At 36.7% G+C, this 24,413-nt stretch overlaps 1 protein-coding gene across 12 annotated transcripts in view; it reads left to right on the top strand.

Annotated features, from left to right (window-relative positions):
* The window catches only part of ANKRD17 (ankyrin repeat domain 17), a 161,837-nt gene that overhangs the window by 125,416 nt on the left and 12,008 nt on the right, over nt 1-24,413 (top strand). For 11 of the 12 annotated variants that reach the window (XM_032632415.1, XM_032632409.1, XM_032632407.1 and 8 more), the window contains 6 exons: nt 5,713-5,884; nt 7,019-7,466; nt 8,126-8,281; nt 10,162-10,311; nt 11,666-13,302; nt 19,741-19,938. In XM_032632415.1, coding sequence (XP_032488306.1) covers nt 5,713-5,884; nt 7,019-7,466; nt 8,126-8,281; nt 10,162-10,311; nt 11,666-13,302; nt 19,741-19,938 — 2,761 coding nt within the window. Of the gene's footprint in view, nt 1-5,712; nt 5,885-7,018; nt 7,467-8,125; nt 8,282-10,161; nt 10,312-11,665; nt 13,303-19,740; nt 19,992-24,413 lie in introns of those variants that run through there. The other variant, XM_032632412.1, reaches the window with a different exon arrangement.

Here is a 24,413-nt window from a genome sequence, read left to right as displayed (position 1 = left end):
TCTGCCATTCCTTACTCAAAAACATTGTTGTGGGGCTTCCCTGGTGGCGCAGTGGTTGAGAGTCCGCCTGCCGATGCAGGGGACACAGGTTCGTGCCCCGGTCCGGGAAGATCCCACATGCTGCGGAGCGGCTGCACCTGTGAGCCATGGCCCCTGAGCCTGCGCGTCCGGAGCCTGTGCTCCGCAACGGGAGAGGCCACAGCGATGAGAGGCCTGCATACCAAAAAAAAAAAAAAAAAAAATTGTTGTGGCAGTTTTCTTTTCTTTGATATCATTTTCCCCGCTCTCCTGGATCATCCTCATCATCATATAAGCTTCTTTGTCCAATCTTAAAAAAAAACTTCTGATTTTTCCAACACGCACCTCCCCGCCCCCCCATTTCCAGCTACAAGCCCATTTCTGCTCCCATTTGCAACAAAACTTGTCTATTTTGGGTATTCCAATTGTTTTTTGTCTTGAATCTACTCCTACCAGGCTCTCACTCCTACAGCTCCACCAAAACTACGCCTTTACGGTCTTTGGGGACTCTCACTAGCTAATTCCAGTGATTACTTCTCTATCCTTATCTTACTAAGCCTAGTAACACCTGACATACTCTATTTATTTGGCCTTCATTACACTACACACTCTTGGTTTTTCTCTTATCTTTCTGAATGTTCCTTCTGTATCTCTAGTTCCTCCTCTTCTCTCCTCTTAGTTGGCAAGTCATTTAGCTTATTACATGATCTTCTTTATCCACTGGTCATCTCATCCTGCTTCTTACCTTTAAATATATACTAGCTGATCCCAAATTTATATCTTTAGCCCAAACCTCTTCCCTACATTCCAGTCTCATATCTAGCTAGCTACTCAACATGTCGTTTTGGATACCTAATTAGACATCTCATACTTACGTTCAAATGTGAACTCCTGATCTTTGCCCACTCCAAACCCACAACTCTGTCTTGTAATTGCTCAGGCTAAAGATATCAATATCATGCTTGATTTCTCTCTGTCCTCCATTGTGTTGGAAAATCTAGTTACCTTTGCCTTAGAACTATATCAAGGATCCTAGTCACTATTTATCACTTCTCACCCTGATTCAAGTCATTAATATCATCTTTTACCTGTATTTCCACAGTAGTCATTTAACTGATCTCCCTGATTCCATCATTGCTCTCCAGTCTGTTCTCTATTTAACACTTACAGTGATCCTCTATATCAGTTAAATCAAATCACTCCTTTGCTCAAAACCCTACGGTGCCATTTCCCTCAGAGTAAAAGATAAAAAGTCTTTAAAATGCCCCGTGGGACCTTAGGTGATGAAGTCTCCTGATATGTTCTCTGAAAGTCATTTTCTATTATTCTCAACCAGACTGACCTACTTAAACATTCCAGGCCTACTTGAACATACAGCTTATATACTGACTGTTCTCTTTGCCTGCTATACTTCAAATCTTTTAAATGTTTACTTAAACTTCACCTTCATGTTCCCCTATATGTCCCCATATACATACTTCTCTTCCTCTGCTCCAGTACTCCTGTTTTACATTGTACTTAACACCTTTTTAAAAAACTGTATAATGTATTATGTTTGCTATCTGTGTGCCTCCCCCAGCAACTAAATGTAAGCTTCATAAGCTTCATGAGGGCAGGGATATTTTGTCTTCTGCTTAGTCCTAAGAGACTAGAACCATGCTTAGTACAGTTATCAAAAAAATTTTGCTGGATCCTGCCCTTCCCTTCCCCTGTACTCCTTGATCTCTTTTTCTGTTATTGATACCACTACTGAATTCAGAAATAATTGAAATCTTGATGTAGTTTTCAGATTCTCAATTATCTTCGCTCCGCATTCTCTATATCCATCAAATAAGTTAGTGTAGTAAATTAACTTAATCCAGTATCTGGCACATATTAACCCCCTAAATATTAATGGTATCAGTATCATCATCATGACCTTTAATTGAGCTTTGGCAGTCTCTTTATGTCTTCTGTTCCATCCTCTCCTAAATTATCACTTCTCACCTGAAGTATTGCAGTAGGCTTCTTAACAGTCTGTCTATAAATAAATACCTTTGCCTCTGTCATCTTTTGCCTTCAGTTTAATCCTTCTTTATTCCAGTGTAACTTTTCCAGTTCCCATAGTTTCTGATACACAGATATGATTGCCTTTACTCCCTACTCGAAATCCTTCAGTCTTCATTGTCTGCATGGGAAATTTAAAACATTTGGCTCTTTCTGTCTTCTCTAGGCTCATCACTCACTATGGTTCTCTACTCCTCACATATCTCATTCACATAACTGTATCCAAATATGCACATGGAGGACTTCCCTGGCGGTCCAGTGGTTAAGACTCCGCACTTCCAATGCAGGGGATGTGGGTTCTATCTCTGGTCAGGGAGCTAAGATCCCACGTGGCTCGAGGTGTGGCCAAAAAAAGAAAAAAACAGATTTGCACATGGTATTTCTTTAGTCTGGACTGCCTTTCCCTGAATCCTTAAATTCTCATCTTAAAAAGCTTAACTCTCAAACATCAATTTGTTTCCTGAATCTATAATTAGAAATCACCAGTTAGGGAATTCCCTGGCAGTCCAGTGATTAGGACTCAGTGTTTTCGCTACTGCTGGGGCCTGGGTTGGGGAACTAAGATCCTGCAGACAAAAGAAAAACTCATTTGGACCTAGTGCCCTTTCTTTCCTTTTCCACAATGAGGTTATTTATTCTGCAATTTGACTCTTTTTTCTTCAAAACCTCTACCCTCCCCCACAAATGCTCACAAACATGTAGCAGCTCCCCGGTAAGTGAAATGAGGTCTAGGGCATGTACCTTGTGAGAAAATATAGAATGTAGGCTGAATTTCTAACCCTGTTTACCTGCACCTCTAGACTTACTCGAGTCTCATGGTTTAAATACTCTGTTTTCATCTTTTCTCCTTCGGATCTTGTATCATTTATTACCACCACTCCCATACTTTAGGGCCTGCTGTTTCATTAACTCCTACCCTCTTTCTACAACTTCATGAAGTTAACTATCCTAATGAAACCTTACCACAAATTTAGTATTTTGTTTCCTTATCTAAATATTTTAAGGGAATAATCTATGTCTTGTTGACTCTACTTTTCTTTTTTCCTTTTTTTTTTTTTTTTTTTACCTTTCTTTGTAATTCTCCATCCAGGACCATTTGCTGCTTACTTCTCCACTAATTCAGTGAACTAACTATGGCAGAGGTCACCAATGACATCTTATTGCCAAATCCAGAATAAGATTAGACATCTCATACTTGTGTCCTTACTGATACTTTGTGATACTTACCAGTGTTGATTTGCCTTCTTTTATGAAACTCTTCTCCCGTTGAAGCTGCTTTCTCCTGATTGTCTTCTTCTGCCAGATATATGCCTTTCTAAAAGTCTCATTTGATCTTCCTTTTTTTTTTTTTTGCGGTACGTGGGCCTCTCACTGTTGTGGCCTCTCCCCGTTGCGGAGCACAGGCTCTGGACACGCAGGCTCAGCGGCCATGGCTCACGGGCCCAGCCGCTCCGCGGCATGTGGGATCCTCCCAGACCAGGACACGAACCCGTGTCCCCTGCATCAGCAGGTGGACTCTAAACCACTGCGCCACCAGGGCAGCCCTAGTTTTTCAATTTTTAAAAGTTCTTCCCCCCTCTTGAATACCAATCACAATTATTTCTTACCACTGGACACATTTTAAAAATCAAGCAAAATTAATAATTCATCTGGCCGAGCCAAAAGTCTTAAACTTGTTATTTTTATCCCCCCAAATCTATTTCCTGGCTTTTTTTCCATACAGATGTGATATAGATGAAATATCAGTTTTTATTATTCCTGATTCTAAATTGGAGAGGCTTAGTATCTATCTGTAGCCACAGTTGCTTTGAAAATGTTTCTTTGGCACACCCTTCACCCCCCTTTCTACTCCTTCTCTTCCCTTTACACTTAGCTATTTATTTCTTGAAAGTCAGCAAAACAGATCAACCCCAGGCCTCCCTCACTGGAGCTCAGGCAGAGATGTAGAAAGTATACGGATCCTGAGGACAGGAGCTTAGCTACATTAAAGCAAGGCTGAATGAGCTGAGTCATACACGCTCAGTTCCTTCTTTCAAACTCACCAATCAGGTAGTACTCCTTCCTTGTAGTGAACTAGGGTGTGAAGGTCACCAATTACTGTTTTCTTCTCAGTCCTTTGGAAAGGTCAAAAGCTGCTCCCTTACTGGTCTTCAGAGGAAACTTGGGTACTTCTGGAAGACCAGCAAAAATTTCTAGGGGGTAGGTACTATGCAGACAGTTTTTATATCTCCAGTTTCCATTTGTGTTCTTTCCTAAAATCCATATGCTTGAGAAAGTATCTGGTGTTCTATAGATTCTCCTTAATTATTTACCTTTTCGGAAACAAAAGTCATATCTCTTACCCAAGAGAATGTAATTATGGTGCATTGCCCCAGGGTGTGAAAATTTTCAAGGTGGGCAAAACCTTTTAGGCACCCAACAAGGATTATTTCAAAAGGGAGGAGGAGTGTCTAGCAAAAGCTAGAGACTTAAAAAGTCAGACTTTTTCTCAAGAAAAGTAAGTCTGATTTGGCTTGTAAGTTTGTCTTTAAGGGCTGCTTTCAGTAGTTAGGATATTGTGACATTTTCCATAAACTAAGTATCATTGTTTTGACACATATTTAAAATATACATAAAATATATAGAAAGCTAGATTATATCAAGGAATATGTACTTTGAAAATGTCATTTAGAGAACATGCAAACAAAAGAGTTTGTAGATGATTTTACCATTTTATGAGCCAAAGAGGAAAATTTAATAGTTAAAATAGCTTATTAAGAGATGTTATTGGACTTTAAAACTTATTCCTAGTTTTTTTGACTGTGAAAGTAATATGTATACAGTTTAACAAATAGAAACAATGTACAGTTATATAAAGTAAAATTGAAAGTCACCATCTTTCTGCTACTTCTTGTCCAAGCCCATGCTCTAGAGGTAATCACTAGTAAACCTTTGATTTGTATCCTGGATAGATTCACATAAAGCACTGCCCGTCCCCCCCGCCCCCCCCCCCCCCCCCCCCCGCCACCAAATGAGATCATTGGTTTGCAATTTGCCTTTTTTTCAGTATTCTGTGAATGTATACTCTTGTTAACTTCTCCCCACCCCATGGATTTACCTAGCTTCCATTTACTAGTATTGTAATCAACTTTGCAATGGAAAGTATTGAGCCTATATTTTTCCACTAGAGGTAGTCATTTTATAGAATATATTCTTAGGATAAGCACTTTGTAATTTTCATAGGAGGCTTTCAAATTACCTTTCTAAAAATGTTAATGTTTATACTGACAGCAGTGTAGGGAAGAATTCATTTTCCCAAACTTTTGCTAGCTGATATCTTTTTTAATTTTCCCAAATTAATGAACAAAACATGGTAGCTTGTTATTTTAATTTATATTTCCATAGTGATTATGAAGTTATGTATATCTTTATCATTCATCCATTTTGAAATTAGGTTGTCTTTATCATTAATTTGACCTTGACATTTAAAAATATTATTTTCTCTTTACAGTGATTTGAGTATGATCTTGATCAAACAATTAATTGAACTAAGATGACTTTGAATTGTATGGTATCCCAGTACCCTTAATGATAAAATGACATTATGTGACAACTTTTTTCCAAGGTAAATTCCAGTGTTACAATTCTGTTTTATTGATTCTTTAACAGTTAAGGGAAGAAAGCCGGAGGCTGGCTTTGGCTGCAAAAAGAGAAAAGAGAAAGGAGAAGAGAAGAAAGAAAAAAGAAGAACAAAGAAGAAAACTAGAAGAGATTGAAGCCAAAAATAAAGAAAACTTTGAACTCCAAGCTGCTCAAGAAAAAGAAAAGCATAAAGTTGAAGGTATTTTCTCTAAACCATCTAATTTGTTTCATGTAATATATTCTACTCAAAATTATATTTCCTTAAATATCAGTAACTTAAGGTGAAAAAAGATCTCTACGTTATTAAGGCCTAAAGTATTCATATGCTATTTTCATTTTTTGACTTCTTCCCAGCTTTTTATTATAAAGAATTTCAAACCTACACACAAGTTGAAAGAATAATGAAACAAACACCTGAAATACCCTTCACCTAATTTAAAAATAAACATTTTACTATATTTGCTTTATCTTTTTCTCTAAATATACATACATAGTTTTTTCCTAAGCCATCTGAAAGTAAATTGCAGACATCTGACATTGCACCTATAAAACAGCAGCACACATCCAAGGAATGACATTTGCTTACATAATTGCAATACCATTTATAATACCTTAAAAAATTAACAGTAATTTCATCTACAGCCAAGACCATATTCAGATTTTTCTTAAATGAGGGAATTATTTTTAACTTGGTTCTAAATAAAAAATTATTTGAGATGAGGGTATTGTTAGAAAGAACCATTGTCATTAAACCACCAAATATTTATGCTGTGTGTGTGTGTTAATTTCCCCCTCCTCCAGCCTTTTATTTTGAAAAATTTCAAACTACAGAAAAGTTTAAGGATTAGTATAATGAACGCCTGTAAGTCACCTAGATTCATATAACATTTTGGCACATTTGTTTATCTTTTTTCCTCTCTCTTTTTTGAATAGTCTTATATATGTTGTACACATCATACGAAATTACCCCTAAATACTTGAGCAGTGTTTCCCAGAAAAAGAACATTATTTTACATAACTACAATAACATTATTACACTTAAGAAATTTAATAATTATGTAATAATATGTAATATACGGTACATATTCATATTTCCCAAAGTGTCCCCGACATATTTTTTGTAACTGCCTACTGTGCGTTGTTTAGAACTTAGGGACAGAGAGAATAGATCAATCATATCCATCTCATTACCAGTGAATGCTGGAATGACTGATAACTTTATATCTAATAGTAGTAGTAAAGTAAATTCAGCATTTATTTTTGTCGAGTGCTTAAATCTAAATATATGCCAAGAACGCTAGAACTTGCTAATTCAGTATTGCTACTTCTACAGATGAGCCTGAAGTCTTGACAGAGCCTCCAAGTGCCACAACCACTACTACCATAGGTATATCTGCAACCTGGACCACTTTGGCAGGTTCCCATGGTAAAAGAAACAATACCATAACTACAACCAGTTCAAAGAGGAAAAACAGGAAAAATAAAATTACTCCAGAAAATGTTCAAATTATATTTGATGATCCACTACCAATCTCATACAGTCAGCCAGAGAAGGTGAATGGAGAGTCCAAGAGCAGCAGTACCAGCGAGAGTGGAGACAGTGATAACATGAGAATTTCCAGTTGCAGTGATGAAAGTAGTAACAGCAACAGCAGCCGAAAGAGTGACAATCATTCACCTGCTATGGTCACCACCACTGTGACCAGCAAGAAGCAGCCATCAGTTCTGGTTACATTTCCAAAGGAGGAGAGAAAATCTGTTTCTGGCAAGGCTTCAATAAAGTTAGTTTCAATTTTCATTTTCATGATTTATAGTATCATTATGAAATACTTTGTTGCTGAATTGTTTAGTAAAGCAGGCAGATGAACAACTGACAAAATAAGGGTTTGTCTTTGTTCTAAAGAAGGCATGATTTCATTTGAATTAAAGAATTACTGTGGGGCTTCCCTGGTGGCGCAGTGGTTGAGAGTCTGCCTGCTGATGCAGGGGACATGGGTTCGTGCCCCGGTCTGGGAAGATCCCACATGCCACAGAGCGGCTGGGCCTGTGAGGCATGGCCACTGAGCCTGCGCGTCCGGAGCCTGTACTCCGCAGTGGGAGAGGCCACAACAGTGAGAGGCCCGTGTACCGCAAAAAAAAAAAAAGAATTACTGTGTAATTTCTTCATTTTGGATGTTAAACTTAACCCATGAAAAGTATTAATTATGGTTTCTCAGGGATTATTATTGTATTTCAGTTCTGCTAAATTTGACCTCTAGAGAATATCTTCTTAAAATTGGCCCTTCATATTATGCTAAGTATTGAAAAGTGAAAAATAAATTTCTCATTTATTCATCATAGTATTCTTAAAATAAAGAATAAAATCATGTAGTAGATTGCCTTTATCATTAAAAATTCTACATCTCTTCTATATTTAATGTGTTTTTCCTCCCTGTTAAAGATTGTCAGAGACTATCAGTGAAGTGACCAGTAATTCTCTTTCCACTTGCACAAAATCTGGTCCATCTCCCCTTTCCTCTCCAAATGGGAAATTAACAGTAGCAAGTCCTAAGCGTGGACAAAAGAGGGAAGAAGGATGGAAAGAAGTTGTAAGAAGGTGACTGATTATTTCTTTGATTGTTTTTCTCATTTTTATATGTGCTCTATTTCACAATGAAGCATAGTTTACCTTACAGTTAAATTCCCCTAACTTTTCCAGAGGTTGCAAACAAACTGGTGGCCCAAGGCTGCATCTGGCCAACAGAGACGACCTATACTATATTTTAGATTGAAAAAAAAAGTGTATGTTAACACTTTTAAAATTGAGAAATTTTACATAAAAAGTTAGATCATTGTGGTGTCTGCTTGACCCCCATAGGTATTGGTATTTGGTAGTGAGCTAATTTATTCAAGGTGATAGATTGTCTTGTTCAGCTTTGTAACCTCAGAGCCCAATATGTAGTGTCTACTACATACTTGTAAATATTTGGAGAATGAATTAACTATTGGTTTTAAACTATTCTTCAAATCATAGGATACCTTTATTTCAGGGGTTTTAGGACTAAAATGTTTTGCTTGGAATTTTAAAATAATATGTATTAAAAAGTAAAACAACATCCCAGAAACTAAAAGGTGGTAAGATACCACAGACCTAGAAAGGATGTGATCCATTATAAATCTTTGATAACCTATTTTAAGGAACTCTCCAGAAATTCCATCAAAAAAATTAAACTTTTGATTGTTTTAAAACAAAATCTGTAGTGAACCAAGCTTATTACTGTTAATCTCAAGATGTACTGTACATTTTTTATCTTATTTTGGGCCAACACTTCCCCTCAACCCCCATCTCTATCTTTATCTCTTTCTCTGTCTCACACATTCTTTTGAACTAACTGAAATCACAACATCAGAATACTTTCTGTACAAAAATAAGAGAATTCAGTTTTCCTGCATGTATTTTATATTGTAGTATGCAAGCAAATTCTTAACTAACTTAAAATAATGATCACTGACTGATTATTATGTTCTTTAGGGAAAAAGGAATTATCAAGTAACTTAGTTATGTATACAAAAGGGCAGGGATCATACCTTACCATTTAAAAAAATAATGTATAATTTCATATTTAATCTATTCTAAATAAATAATTTACTTACTCATTGAAGCACAGTTGGCTCCTCATTGAAGCACAGTTGGCTCCTTCTTTTTATTGAGAGTTATACTGTTTTTCTTTTAGAAGTATTCTGTAATTTAGACTTGTCAGAAATTTATATCTACCTTTCCTGAATCTGAATGTTTAAAATTGTAATGTAATTTTGTAGGTGTTAGGTGGGTTTTGCTTTTTTGGAATTCCAGCAGGCTTTTCTCTTTCCTCACACAACTAAACGTCCCTTAGCAAGTTTCCATATTTGTGGATAATCATTTTAATGACTCTAGAAGAATGCAGGGCAACAATGAATTTTTAGTATCATCCTTTCAGTTATATATTAGGGAATAAAAACAAGAATATGAGTCAAACACCCAAAGGTACCCACAAGAAGTCTTTCTTGACTCCTTGGGGTAGATTAGATGCCCCAACCAATGTGTCTTTATGATACCCTATTAGAGCACTTACAACATCATGTTGTAGTTTTCTTACTTGGTTTCTACATAGTCAGTATATGTAGGCAGGAGCCCCTGTCTTTTATTTGCCATTAGTATTTGCATTAACACAGCGTATATCTACATGTATGTGCGTCACAGATATTAATGAAGGACAAAAGTCAGAAAAGCAAACAGTTTTTGGTAATGAGATGAGAAGCTGTGGTAAAGCTCACTCTCTCTCTCTTTCTCTTTTCTGTGGCTCTTAGTTGCCTTTTATCACTTAGAGTGAGAGTAGAAGAAGCTTATTCGACAATATTCTGCATTTACAGAAACATATTTTAGTAATAATTCTTATTTTAATTATAACCACTGATAATTATGATTTATCTTAATTTATTTTTGCAACTGTTAAACAGGTCAAAGAAAGTATCTGTTCCATCAACTGTGATATCCAGAGTGATTGGAAGAGGAGGCTGTAACATTAATGCTATTCGGGAGTTCACTGGTGCACACATAGATATTGATAAGCAGAAAGACAAGACAGGAGACCGGATAATAACTATAAGGCAAAATTTTGTCTCTTACGGTTTTTTTCTTTTGTATTTTATTGCACTAGAGCTTAATTATCAATATATATAAGCATTTGAGTTTTCAATGGAACTTTGTATTTAATAGCATACTTTTTAAATGGGAATTTGATTCGTGTTTAAGATAACCTTTACAGTTTTTTTTTTCTTATTTATATGCTCTTATGAAGTATTTCAAAGGGCTTTAAAGGAATTTTTCTTTTGTGTGTGTATGACAAAGGTTTGAATAATCTTTTCCTTATATAAACTTTTAATATGACATTCTTAAAAACTTTTTAAGAAGGAATGGGTTTCTAACACATTCTAATCTGTAGTTTTCCATCTTTCTCTTAAATTAGCATTTGAGATTTGTTATTCTGAGATTGTATCCTTAGAATATGAGCTCAGTAATAGGTGTAAATCTGAAGTGGATATTTGTTTTAAATTGAATACTTGAACATGTCTGTGCCTGAATACACTTAGAGTAAAGATGATATTCTAAGAAATCATAAATTTGGTTGTGAGAGACAGGTGCCCTTCCCCGTAATAGAAGGACAGATAGTTTTTTAGCCTGCCTCAAGAGGAAGGAAGCAATTAACCAGCTCTGTTTTGCACTTATCCCCTTCTCCTATCTTGTTTATCCCTCCCCTGGGATAGGTGTAGTCACAACTTGCCTTATCCAGAGAAGAGGGGAAGTAGATACCCTTTATAAGTAATTTTCCCCTTAGGGTCTCCATAAGGCTTTCCTTTCAATCAAATATTTTCCTGAACATCCAAGACTGGGGTTTGACCTTATGGCCATCGTTGTAATTATCAGGATTCTTCTCTCATTTTGAGACATCTGTCCAAAGGAGTTATAATAATCACTCTACTAATAGAGAAACCACTAATAAATATAAATGGGGTCATCTTAGCTACCAGGATTTAAAATAAAATACTATTTTCTTACTCAGTGGTATTATTTTTCTTGCTTATTTGTACTGCTTTTAATATTGATCAGCTGTTTAACTTCATGGTAACAATATAGATTATGTAGGATTTTAAGTGCAGTGCTTTTCCTGTCTAGAATGCATTTCACAGTAGGAAGATGATTGTTTAGTCTGAGGAAACAATAGTGAAATTAAATTTTTGGGAAAAGAAGTCATTTACTTTTCCTTTGAAAAATATAGTGGTGTGTCAGGACAGTTTATTGCTTTGTTTGCATAATACCTCAAAAATAGTCAGAAAATTGCTTCTTAACTTGTATCTGTTCTCTGTATGTGTGTACATACACATACACACATGAATTAATTTAGGCTTTACATATTAAAAAGGGGAAATTGGACCTAATTTTTTTTTTTTTGTCAACTTATAGGGGTGGCACTGAATCAACAAGACAAGCAACTCAGTTGATCAATGCTCTGATCAAGGATCCAGACAAAGAAATTGATGAACTTATTCCAAAGAATCGTTTGAAAAGCTCCTCAGCAAATTCCAAAATTGGGTCATCAGCACCTACCACCACTGCTGCTAACAGTTCCTTAATGGGAATTAAAATGACGACTGTAGCTCTGTCATCAACATCTCAAACTGCCACAGCACTCACTGTGCCTGCAATTTCTTCTGCATCTACTCACAAAACCATTAAGAACCCAGTGAATAATGTGAGGCCTGGTTTTCCAGTTTCTCTTCCATTAGCATATCCTCCTCCACAGTTTGCACATGCTTTGCTTGCTGCTCAGACTTTCCAGCAGATCCGTCCACCAAGGTTGCCCATGACGCACTTTGGAGGTACTTTTCCACCAGCTCAATCCACTTGGGGTCCTTTTCCTGTCAGGCCTTTGAGCCCTGCCAGAGCTACTAACTCGCCTAAGCCTCACATGGTGCCTCGCCATAGCAATCAGAATAGCAGTGGTTCTCAGGTGAATTCAGCAGGTTCTTTAACTTCAAGTCCAACAACTACAACCAGTTCATCAGCTTCAACGGTGCCTGGTACATCTACAAATGGCAGTCCAAGTTCACCTTCTGTTAGAAGGCAGCTTTTCGTCACCGTTGTGAAGACATCCAATGCCACCACAACAACAGTCACAACCACAGCAAGTAACAACAGCACTGCACCCACAAATGCCACATATCCTATGCCTACTGCCAAAGAACACTACCCAGTATCATCCCCATCTTCCCCATCACCACCAGCCCAGCCAGGAGGGGTTTCTAGAAACAGCCCTTTGGATTGTGGAACAGCATCTCCAAATAAAGGGGCATCTTCCTCTGAACAGGAAGCAGGTAGTCCACCAGTAGTAGAAACAACAAACAGTAGACCTCCAAACAGCAGCAGTTCTTCTGGGAGTTCATCAGTTCATTCTACTCAGCAGCAACCTCCGGGATCTGTTTCTCAGGAGCCAAGACCACCTCTTCAGCAGTCTCAGGTTCCTCCCCCGGAAGTTAGAATGACTGTTCCTCCTTTAGTAACAACAAGTTCTGCTCCAGTGGCGGTGCCTTCTACTGCCCCAGTGACTTACCCTATGCCTCAGACACAAATGGGATGCTCCCAGCCTCCGCCTAAAATGGAACCCCCTGCTATTAGACCACCCTCTCATGGCACAGCTGCCCCTCACAAGAATCCAGCTCCTGTGCAAAATTCATCTGTTGCAGTCCTCAGTGTCAATCACATTAAAAGACCTCACAGTGTTCCCTCTTCTGTCCAGCTACCTTCGACCTTAAGTACACAAAGTGCTTGTCAAAATTCAATACATCCAGCAAATAAGCCTATTGCTCCCAATTTCAGTGCCCCCTTACCATTTGGGCCCTTTAGCACATTGTTTGAAAATAGCCCTACTTCTGCTCATGCCTTCTGGGGAGGATCTGTTGTTTCATCTCAGTCAACACCAGAATCTATGCTATCAGGAAAATCCTCATATTTGCCAAATTCAGATCCTTTACATCAGTCTGATACTTCCAAAGCTCCAGGTTTTAGACCACCATTACAGAGACCTGCTCCAAGTCCCTCAGGTAAGTTTGTATTTTCTGACATTCTGCAGCTGCTCATTTATACAAATGATGTTGAAACTCTTGGTTATTTTCTAATACTTTTACTCTGTGACTGGGTCAGATAGACAGTAGTACTAATTCAAATGCTATTGTATTGACTGTGTCTAGAATGGCATTATTATTTTTTAAATCTTTTTAGAAGCTGTAATGGATTTTTATCTTAAATTTACTATAAATAAATTTATTCATCAGGTATATTTTTCTCTCTCAAAGTAAAGAAAAGGGGACTTCCCTGGTAGTCCAGTGGTTAAGACTCTACACTCCCAATGCAGGGGGCCCGGGTTCCATCCCTGGTCAGGGAAATAAATCCCACATGCCACAACTAAGACCAGGAACAGCCAAATAAATAAATAAAAATATTTTATTTTTTTTTATTTTTTTTTTTTTGCGGTACGCGGGTCTCTCACTGTTGTGGCCTCTCCCGTCGCGGAGCATAGGCTCCGGACGCACAGGCTTAGCGGCCATGGCTCACGGTCCCAGCCGCTCCATGGCATGTGGGATCTTCCCAGACCGGGGCACGAACCCGTATCCCCTGCATCAGCAGGCGGACTCTCAACCACTGCGCCACCAGGGAAGCCCCTCATTTTAATTTAATAAGATAATGCCATCAAAAGTTTGCTTTTAGTTCAAATAAAAAATTATTACCAAAGATTTTTAAATTTTGATTTCACTTCCGACTGTCTTTTTTGTTTTAAAAATAATGAGAAAAATATAGAGATACATAGTTCAAAAGGGTAGGCACTAACTATATGTGCTATTTAAATTTAATAAAATTAAAAATTCATCTCAGTCAAACTGCCCATTTTAAAAATTTTTTCCCAGTTTTGTTGAGATGTAATTGATGTACATCACTGTATATGAGTTCAAGGTGTAGAGCATAGTGGTTTGACTTACATACATTGTGAGATAATTGCGGCAGTAAATTTAGTTAGCATTCATCATCTCCTATAGATACAATTTTTTAAAAAAAAGAAAAAAGAAAAAATATTTTTCATTGTGATGAGAGCTCTTAGGATTTAGTCTCTCTTAACAGCTTTCCTATGTATCATACAACGGTGTTAACTACCATTACTATGTTGCACATTACATCTCTAATACTTACTTATCTTGTAACTGGAAGTTTGTACCTTTTGACCATCTTCCTCCAATTCCCCCCCCACCCCACCTCCACCTCTAGTAACCACAAATCTGATCTCTTTTTCTATGAGTTTGTCTGAGATTCCACATAAAAGTGAGATCATACAGTTTTTGACTTTCTCTGTCTGACTTATTTTACATAATGCCCTCATGGCCCATCCATTTTGTCAGAAATGACAGGATTTCCTCGTGTTTTTTTGTGTTTTTTTTAATGACTAAATAATATCCCATTGTGTGTGTGTATGTGTGTGGTATGTATACATATATGTATACATACCACAGCTTCTTTATCCATTCATCCATGAATGGATACTTAGGTTTTTTCCACGTCTTAGCTATCGTATATAATGCTGTTACGAACATGGAAGTGTAGGTATCTTTTTGAGTTAGTGTTTGTGTTTCTTTTGGATATAGTTCCAGAAGTGGAATTGCTGGATCATGTGGTAGTTCTATTTTTAGTTTTCTGAGGATCCCCCTTATTGTTTTCCATTGTGGCTGTAGGCTGGTCATATTTCAAGTGCTTCCTTGTTAAGCACATAATGGCTGGTAGCTGCAATATTGGAGAACCCAGATACTGAACACATCTGTTAACATAAAAAGTTCTGTTAGACAGTGCTGATATCTAAAGAGGATCTAAAGATCTGGTTTTGAGTGACTTCTTTTTCTTTTTTAACTTTTTACTTTGAAATATTTTTAGATTTATAGAAGACTTCTATAATTAACCCCAATTTCCCCTAAGTAAACATTCTTACACCATATATTTATTAAAACTAAGAAATTAATATTGGTACAGTACAATTAACTGGACTACAGACTTTATTCAGATTCCACAGTTTTTCCAATAATGTTCTTTTTCTGTTGCAGTGTCCAGGATACCAAGTTGCATTTTGAGCTTTGTGGTTTTGTTGTTTTTTTTGTTTTCTTTTTTTTGCGGTATGCGGGCCTCTCACTGTTGTGGCCTCTCCCGTTGCGGAGCACAGGCTCCGGACATGCAGGCTCAGCGGCCATGGCTCACGGGCCCAGCCGCTCCGCGGCATGTGGGATCTTCCCGGACTGGGGCACGAACCCGTGTCCCCTGCATCGGCAGGCGGACTCTCACACTGCGCCAGCAGGGAAGCCCAAGCTTTGTGTTTTAATATGAATATTTCAAATAATTAAAGATAATTTCATTGAGTTATTTGTAGTGAGGTGGATGGACCTGGAGTCTGTCCTACAGAGTGAAGAAATTAGAAAGAGAAAAACAAATACTGTATGCTAAAAACAAATACTGTATGCAAGTATATATAGAATTGGGAAAAAAATGTGGTTCTGTAGAACCTAGGGGCAGGACAGGAATAAAGACGTAGATGTAGAGAATGGACTTGAGGACACGGGGAGGGGAGAAGGGTAAGCTAGGACTAAGTGAGAGAGTGGCATGGACATATATACACTACCAAATGTAAAATAGATAGCTAGTGGGAAGCAGCCGCATAGCACAGAGAGATCAGCTCGGTGCTTTGTGACCACCTAGAGGGGTGGGATAGGGAGGGTGGGAGGGAGATGCAAGAGGAAAGAGATATGGGGAAATATGTATATGTATAGCTGATTCACTTGTTATAAAGCAGAAACTAACACACCATTGTAAAGCAGTTATACTCTGATAAAGATGTTAAAAAAAAGTCTACCATTAAAGCAATAATAAAATAAAAATAAAGATAATTTCATGCTAGAGATAGACAAACTATGGTCCATGTGCCAAGTATGGCATACTACCTGATTTTACATTTGTGGGTTTTTTAAATTGAGTTATAACAATTATGTAAGATTTAAAAATTTTTTAATTTTTAAAAAGAATAATATGTGACACAAAAAATAGTACATTCGGAACTTCCCTGGTTGTCTCGTTAAGAATCCGCCTTCCAGTGCAGGGAATGTGGGTTCAGTCCCTGGTCGGGGAACTAAGATCCCACATGCCACGAGGCAACTAAGTCCTGGTGCTGCAGTTAGAGAGCCCACGCACTCTGGAGCCCGTGCGCCACAACTACAGAGAAGCCCACATGTTGCAACTAAGACTAGATGCAGCCAAAAATAAATAAATAAATAATTAAAAAAAAATAAAATAGTGCATTCGAATTTCAGTGTTCATAAATAAAAGTTTTACTGAAATACATCTATGCCCATTCATTTACATATTGTGTTATGGCTGCTTCCATGCTCTGCTGACAGCCTAAAAATATCTATTATTTAGCCCTTTACAGAAAGGTTGCCAACTTGTTATGTGTTATTGAAGAGATGACATTCTGGGACTAAAAATTTCTAAATAGAATGGGAACTGATTGTTATTTTTACCTATTTCTATAACACATAAATATAATGTAAAGAACATGGTCAGTAAATATTTCCTTGCTGGGGGTTGATTGAAATATTTTCATGTACTTTCAAAAACACTTTCTCTTAATACTAAATAGAATCAATATAATTTGGTTGTAAAAGCTTCATATGCTAACTAGTACATTGGAAATGCATTTACTTTTTTCATTTTTTTATTTTTAAAAAAGTTTTATTGGAGTGTGGTTGATTTACAGTGTTATGTTAGTTTCAGGTTACAGCAAAGTGAATCCATTATACATATATCCACTCTTTTTTGGATTCTTTTCCCATATAGGCCATAACAGAGCATTGAATAGAGTTCCCTGTGCTATACAGTAGGTTCTTATTAGTTATCTATTTTTTGTCTAATAGTGTGTATATGTCAATCCCAATCTCCCAATTTGTCCCTCCCTGCCCCTTACCCCCAGGTAACTGTAAGTTTGTTCTCTACATCTGTAACTCTATTTCTGTTTCATAGATAAGTTCATTTGCACTCTTTTTTTAGATTCCACATATAAGCAGTATATGATATTTGTCTTTCTCTGACTTCACTCAGTATGACAATTTCTAGGTTCATTGATGTTGCTGCAAATGGCATTATTTCGTTCTTTTTTATGGCTGAGTAATATTCCATTGTATATATGTACCACATCTTCTTTGCCCATTCCTCCATTGATGGACATTTAGGTTGCTTCCATATCCTGGCTATTGTAAACAGTGCTGCAGTGAACATTGGGGTGCATGTATCTTTTCAAATTACGGTTTTCTCTGGATATATGCCCAGGAGTGGGATTGCTGAATCATATGGTAGCTCTGCTTTTAGTTTTTTAAGGAACCTCCATACTGTTCTCCGTAGTGGCTGTACCAATTTACATTCCCACCAACAGCGTAGGCCAGTTCCATTTTCTCCACACCCTCTCCAGCATTTATTGTTCGTAGATTTTTTGATGATGACCATTCTGACCGGTATGAGGTGATACCACATTGTAGTTTTGATTTACATTTCTCTAATAATTAGTGATGTTGAGCATTTTTTCATGTGATTTTAGCCATCTGTATGTCTTCTTTGAAGAAATGTCTATTTAGATCTTCTGCCCATTTTTCAATTGGGTTGTTTGTTTTTTTTGATATTGAGCTGCATGAGCTGTTTGTATATTTTGGGGATTAATTGGAAATGCTTTTATATTTCATTTTGTAGAGTTGGAATTTAGTGAAAATACTTCACTTTTCAAAAAATGTGAAATCTAGGTAATGTGTTAAGAAAGACTAAAATTAAGATTTAGAGAAAAATAAATAAATTCTTGTTTTGTGGAAAAGTATAGAAAAAAGCCGTGCTCCATCGGGAGGTAAGGTTTTGGGGTGTACAGTTGATTAGAGCCAAAATTAGCAATGAAGTTTAACTTAAGAGTCTATCAGAGGGAAGTATTAGATTCAGGTCAACATAGGCATGTTTGCCTTTACAGCTATACCACTATTTCTACACCCTAGAAATTAACATTAATTCAGTAATAGCACCCAATATGTAGTACCATCATCCCAGATTTACCCTTTATGCCTGTATGTTTCTTTTTTTTCTCCTTTTGATCCAACCAATCAAGATTCACACATTGCTTTTGGCTATTATGTCTCTTTGATCTCCCACAGTCTAAAACATCTCACCAACTTCTTTTGTTCTTCTTGACATTGAATCCTTTGAAGAGTCCAGTTGTACTGAAGAATGTCCTACATTTCAGATTCACCTGTTTTCTCAATCTGTGGTTACATTCTGGTTAAACATTTCTAGCAGGAACATCAGATAGGTAATGTTTGAATCTCACACTGCATTGTATCAGGAGGCATTCAGTGACAGATTGTCCTTCTCTTATCTATGGAAAGCATGGCCACTTAGTTAAAATGCTGATTGTCAGATCTCTCTATTATAAAAGTATAGCTACAGGGGCTTCCCTGGTGGCACAGTGGTTGAGAGTCCACCTGCCGATGCAGGGGACATGGGTTCGTGCCCCGGTCCGGGAAGATCCCACATGCCGTGGAGTGGCTGGGCCCGTGAGCCATGGCCACTGAGCCTGCACGTCCGGAGCCTGTGCTCCGCAACGGGAGAGGCCACAACAGTGAGAGGCCCGCATACCACAAAAAAAAGAAAAAAAAAAAGTATAGCTACAATCTTTTTTTTTCTCCTATAGTTTTTTTTTGGTTTGTTTTTAGTTTTGTGGGGTTTTTTCGGTTTTGTTTTTGTTTTTTTATTTTAGTAGCACTCTTAAGTTCACAGCAAAATTGAGAGAAAAGTACAGGGGTTTTCCATATACCCCCTGCCTTCACACAGGCATAGCCTCCTTTATTACTACATCCCACTTCAGAATGGTATTTTTGTTACAGTTGATGAACCTACAGTCATACATCCTTATCAAAGTCTGTAGTTTACATGAGGGTTCATTCTTGTTGCTGTACATTCTGTGGGTTTGAACAAAAGTCTAGTATAGTAACCATTATACTATCATCCAGAGTATTTTCAGTGCCTTAAAAATCCTTTGTGGTTTGCCTACTCATCCCTCCCTTCCCCATACATTTTTAAAGGTAAAATTTTATACAACTCCTTGGCCACTAAACCTATTTAAATTCTAGTGTTAATATTAAATCTATATGTATTCTATAATAAGTAATAAAATATCAGAATTAAAATTAAATGTAAAATGTTTTCCTTGGTAATTTCTTTTTCATAGCTATCTTTAGGAAATAAAGGGGGAAATAATGAGTGGAATAATGAGTGGAATGAGTGGAAGAAGTAAGCAAGGAGAAATTTTTTTAATAATCTAAAATATTTTTGGATATATTAGGGACCTCTTGGAATTTTAGGTTTTTCTAATTGTATCTCCTAGGGGTAACTATTATAAATTATGATTATCTTCTACATTATAGGTATTGTCAATATGGACTCACCATATGGTTCTGTAACACCTTCTTCTACACATTTGGGAAACTTTGCCTCAAACCTTTCAGGAGGTCAAATGTATGGACCTGGGGCACCCCTTGGAGGAGCACCCACAGCTGCTAACTTTAACAGACAACATTTTTCCCCACTTAGTTTGTTGACTCCATGTTCATCAGCATCAAATGGTGAGTAATATACACTGTAGTTCCAGAGGAAGAGTTTGTCTGTATGTTCCCTTAAAAAACAAAAGGTTTTGGGCTTCCCTGATGGCACAGTGGTTGAGAGTCCGCCTGCCGATGCAGGGGACATGGGTTTGTGCCCTGGTCCGGGAAGATCCCACATGCTGTGGAGCGGCTGGTCCCGTGAGCCGTGGCCGCTGAGCCTACGCGTCCAGAGCCTGTGCTCCGCAACGGGAGAGGCCACAACAGTGAGAGGCCCGCATACCACAAAAAAATCCCCCCAAAAAGAAAAGGTTTTAAGTTTTTCAAAGTTTGGAGTCTTTAAGTTTTAAATCTCTTAATAATTTAATTTCTATAAAAATGTAATTTGTATTCATGGCAATCTGAAATCAGGAGGAATTTAAATAGAATTTCCAGGTTTTTAAAGTATTAGAATCAGCTTTGGCTCTATCAAACCTAGCATATTATATTGAAGTTGATTTCTAAGAGGGATCATTTTTTGAGAATAAAAAATCTTGTTGTATCATCTATTGATATACACTTACTTTCAGGTTTGAGAATATAGCTCCCAAGAAGAAAGATTTGTAGCCTTAAAAGTAGTATAAATATAATGTTCTTTTGGGCTACCTTTAAATCTCATCTATTACATAAATAATACAACTGATTTCACATTACCAGATATGTGATTTTAACTGTAGTCAGACTTTGAAGCAGTGATCAGATTTTTCAGACCAAGGAAGATCATTCATCATTAGGGAATTCAACTCACATTAAGAGAATTCCATAGTGAGGCTATTATTTGTGGTTATTTATTTATTTAGCGAGGATAAAGGCATCAAATTGCTTTCACCTTGAGGAAATTTTAATAAGAATCCATTTTTTTTTAAACTACCAAATTTCTTCTAACAGTGTTAGAGCCCAGTTAATAGAGACTGGTTAACTGAATGAAAGAGTAAAAGAATATTAGTATTTGAGAGATGCATATCAAAGTACATTGCCAGTGAAAGCATGAAGTAAGGTGTAGCATATAGTGAATTTACATATTTATAGTTTTTCTTGTGTTTGTCAAATAACAAGGACTGTCACTTGGAATATTAATTATCCTTGTACAGGTGTCCCTAAGTGAAAAGACGTGGTTTAAGAAAGAATTCAAAGTGACTGTGATAAAAACATGCCAGAAACAAAGTGAGAAGTACGGAATAAAGTACGAATGTAAGAAGAAAAAAAGTTTACAGCAGTTCTCATTGAGGATACTTTACCCATCTTTGAAGATAAAGTGAATATACTATAACATAGCTACTTAGCCTGGCTTATCTAAACTAAGCTATTAACAGAACACTGAAACTAAATATAGCTCTAAGGAATAACTGATTATGACATTTAAGTCTTAACTATCTGGCTTATAAGGAAAGGTTATAGCCTCAGTTATTTAAAGCTGTATTCAATGCAACATAAATTTCTGTGTACTAGAGGAATATGGTAACTGTTTTATTTATTTAGTTTATTATAAGGAAGATTGATAGGTATATATTGAATGGAAGGTAATTCACTCTGTATTAAAAATTGGCCTGGGCCTTCCTGGTGGCACAGTGATTAAGAATCCGCCTGCCAATACAGAGGGCACGGGTTCGAGCTCTGGTCCGGGAAGATCCCACATGCTGCGGAGCAACTAAGCCCGTGCACCACAACTACTGAGCCTGTGCTCTAGAGCCCGTGAGCCACAACTACTGAAGTCCACGTGCGTAGAGCCCATGCTCTGCAACAAGAGAAGCCAACGCAATGAGAAGCCTGCACACTGCAAACAAGAGTAGCCTTGCTTGCCGCAGCTAGAGAAATAGAGAAAGCCTGCACACAGCAATGAAGACCCAACACAGCCAAAAATAAATAAATAAATAAATTCATTGGCCAAAAAAGGGGGGGGAATTCCCTGGCAGTCCAGTGGCTAGGACTCCGAGCTTCCATTGCCAGGGGCATGGGTTCGATTCCTGGTCAGGGAACTGAGATCCCACAAGCCGCGCCATGTGGTGCAGCAAAAAACAGAAAAAAATGGTACTTTATCCTAATTCAGGGTTCTCTCCCTTTAGGGAGGTGAATTTGAAGAGATTTTAGGGCAAGTTACAACAATTAAGGAAAAAAAGAAAAAGAAAAGTAAAATATTGAGGATTACCAATGAACTCTGTTTGTAGTATAGCTAATAACCATATGTTAAATGATAATAACAACAGTTAATTTACTGAGGTTTAGATACTTTTCAAGGTAATTTTCCCCCCAGATTGCCTTTGTCAGCAAAATCCTAATATAGACAGTTAGGTGAGCTTAGACAAGTCATTTCAGTGAACCTCAATTTTCTGATCTGTTAATATCCACCACACTGGATTAGTTTAAGGAGTAAATGGGATAATCTACTATTACTATTGGTCTACTATTATCTACTATTACTACTATTATCTACTGTTATCTACTATTACTGTTGGTCTTTTTTCTTTTTGATGATAATGAACAGTAAGTGTTAGTCCTGTTTTCTAATAGTTTTAGAAATGTACTAATGGAATGGTAACAGAAGAGCAAACATATTTATAAGTAGCCAGTGATTAAAAAGTCTGAAACATAATTTTTGAATGATTTTACCTGCTTAGTTTTTTCTTTGACTCCTCTTAAAATTAGTTTTTATTCCTAAGTATAGAACAGATCTGAATCAGTGTCTTCTGAGTATGTTGAGCTGAAACTAAACCGTTATAGGAATAAAAACATCTTCCTTAAAATATCTACATATGGGTGATTCATATTCACCTATTTTTATATAAAAATAAGGATAGTCTTTGATTTTCATGTTCATAAAGAAATAGGAATTGGGAGAAAAGGTGTTAAAATTGTAACATCATTGCTATTGAAATGTGTTACCTGAAATTTTTTGGTACTTAATCTTTAAAATAGAGTGGATTCTCAGAAGCAGAGAATGTTTTAATATAAAATAAAACATACTTACTGATACTAATGTTTATTACTTTAGGAAATACATTAGAGATTTTTTTTCCCCTTTTGAACTGTGAACCACTCAAGGTAAACATGTTGCATTTGATTATATCTCTAGGGTCTTTAAAGAGTAGCACAAAGAACCCGTGTATATCCCCCCACCCCCACTCACTAATTGTTAACATGTTGCCACATTCCTCCCTTTCCCCACCATGTATCCCTGTGTGTATGAGTGAGTGAGTGTGTGTCTGTGTACATGTGTGTGTGTAGAGTATGTGTAGGGATTGTAGGGTTTTTTCCTGAATCATTTTAGAGTTAGTTGCACATATCAAGCTGATTCCCCTAAATACTCCAAATTATAATATTTTGGAAGAACAAGAACATTCTCTTCCACAACTACAATGCAGTTGTCAATTTCAACAAATTTTACATTGATACATTATCTAATGTATAGTCCATATTCACATTTCATCACTTGTCCCAATAATGCCTTTATTACTTCCTCTCATTCAAGATTCAAATCAGTATCACAGATTGCATTTAATTCCAATGTCTTTTTAGTCTCAGAAAATCTGGAACTGTTTCCTTAGCCTTTCTGTATCTTTCAAAGAAAGCTTTTTTTTTTTTTTTTTTCCAGATTATAGGTCAGTTGTTTGGTAAAATGCCTCAGTTTGTTTTTCTGATATTTCTTCATGATTAAGTTTAAGTTATATATTTTTGACACGAATATTAGTATTAGTCAACATTGCACCCTTTCTCACTGACATTAGAAGGTATAAAATGTCAGTTTGTGCTATTATTGGTGCTATTAACTTTGATCTCTTGGTTTCACAGATTTCTACACTGTCAAATTGTCATTTTTCCCTTTGTAATTTATAATTAATATGTGGGGAGTTGCTTTGAGACAATTCTTATTCCTCATCAGACTTTCAAGCAGAATATAAGGGAAGGGGGGTGGAGAAGTAGCGCTTATCTCAGTAGAAATAATAGTTTTATTTTTGTAACCATGATAATATTTATAAATTTAAAACAAAACCAACCTTGATAAAGGGAAAAACACTAAAATTGAATGTAAATAGAAACAAGTAAACCTATCTGTATTTTAGGTTATTAACATAAACCTACTAAAAGAAAAAGAAACAATCCAAAAAACTCTTAAAGACAGTAGTATTTTGTATACCCTTCAGTCTAAAGACAAATAAACTTCAGACAAATCTGCAATTCTACTTAGGACATTTGTTTTTTTATAATATTATGGATAAACAATTTTAAAACTATATGGGGTATATTGTCAGGTTGAGCAAATGAATAAGTAAAAATATTGATGATGATGTGATCCAGGATTCTCACTGTAAGAAGAGAGAAATATAGAGTAGAGTAAGGCAAGGAAAAACGCCATGGAATTGGATTGGAATTAGAGGATCAATATGAACTCATGATTTTATTTTTTCTTTTATTATTATTTTTTAAAATAAATTTATTTATTTTTGGCTGCGATGGGTCTTGCT

This window comes from Phocoena sinus, chromosome 5, assembly GCF_008692025.1.
Source record: "Phocoena sinus isolate mPhoSin1 chromosome 5, mPhoSin1.pri, whole genome shotgun sequence".
Classification (NCBI taxonomy): Eukaryota; Metazoa; Chordata; class Mammalia; order Artiodactyla; family Phocoenidae; genus Phocoena; species Phocoena sinus.
This window is presented reverse-complemented; position numbering and strand designations above follow the sequence as displayed.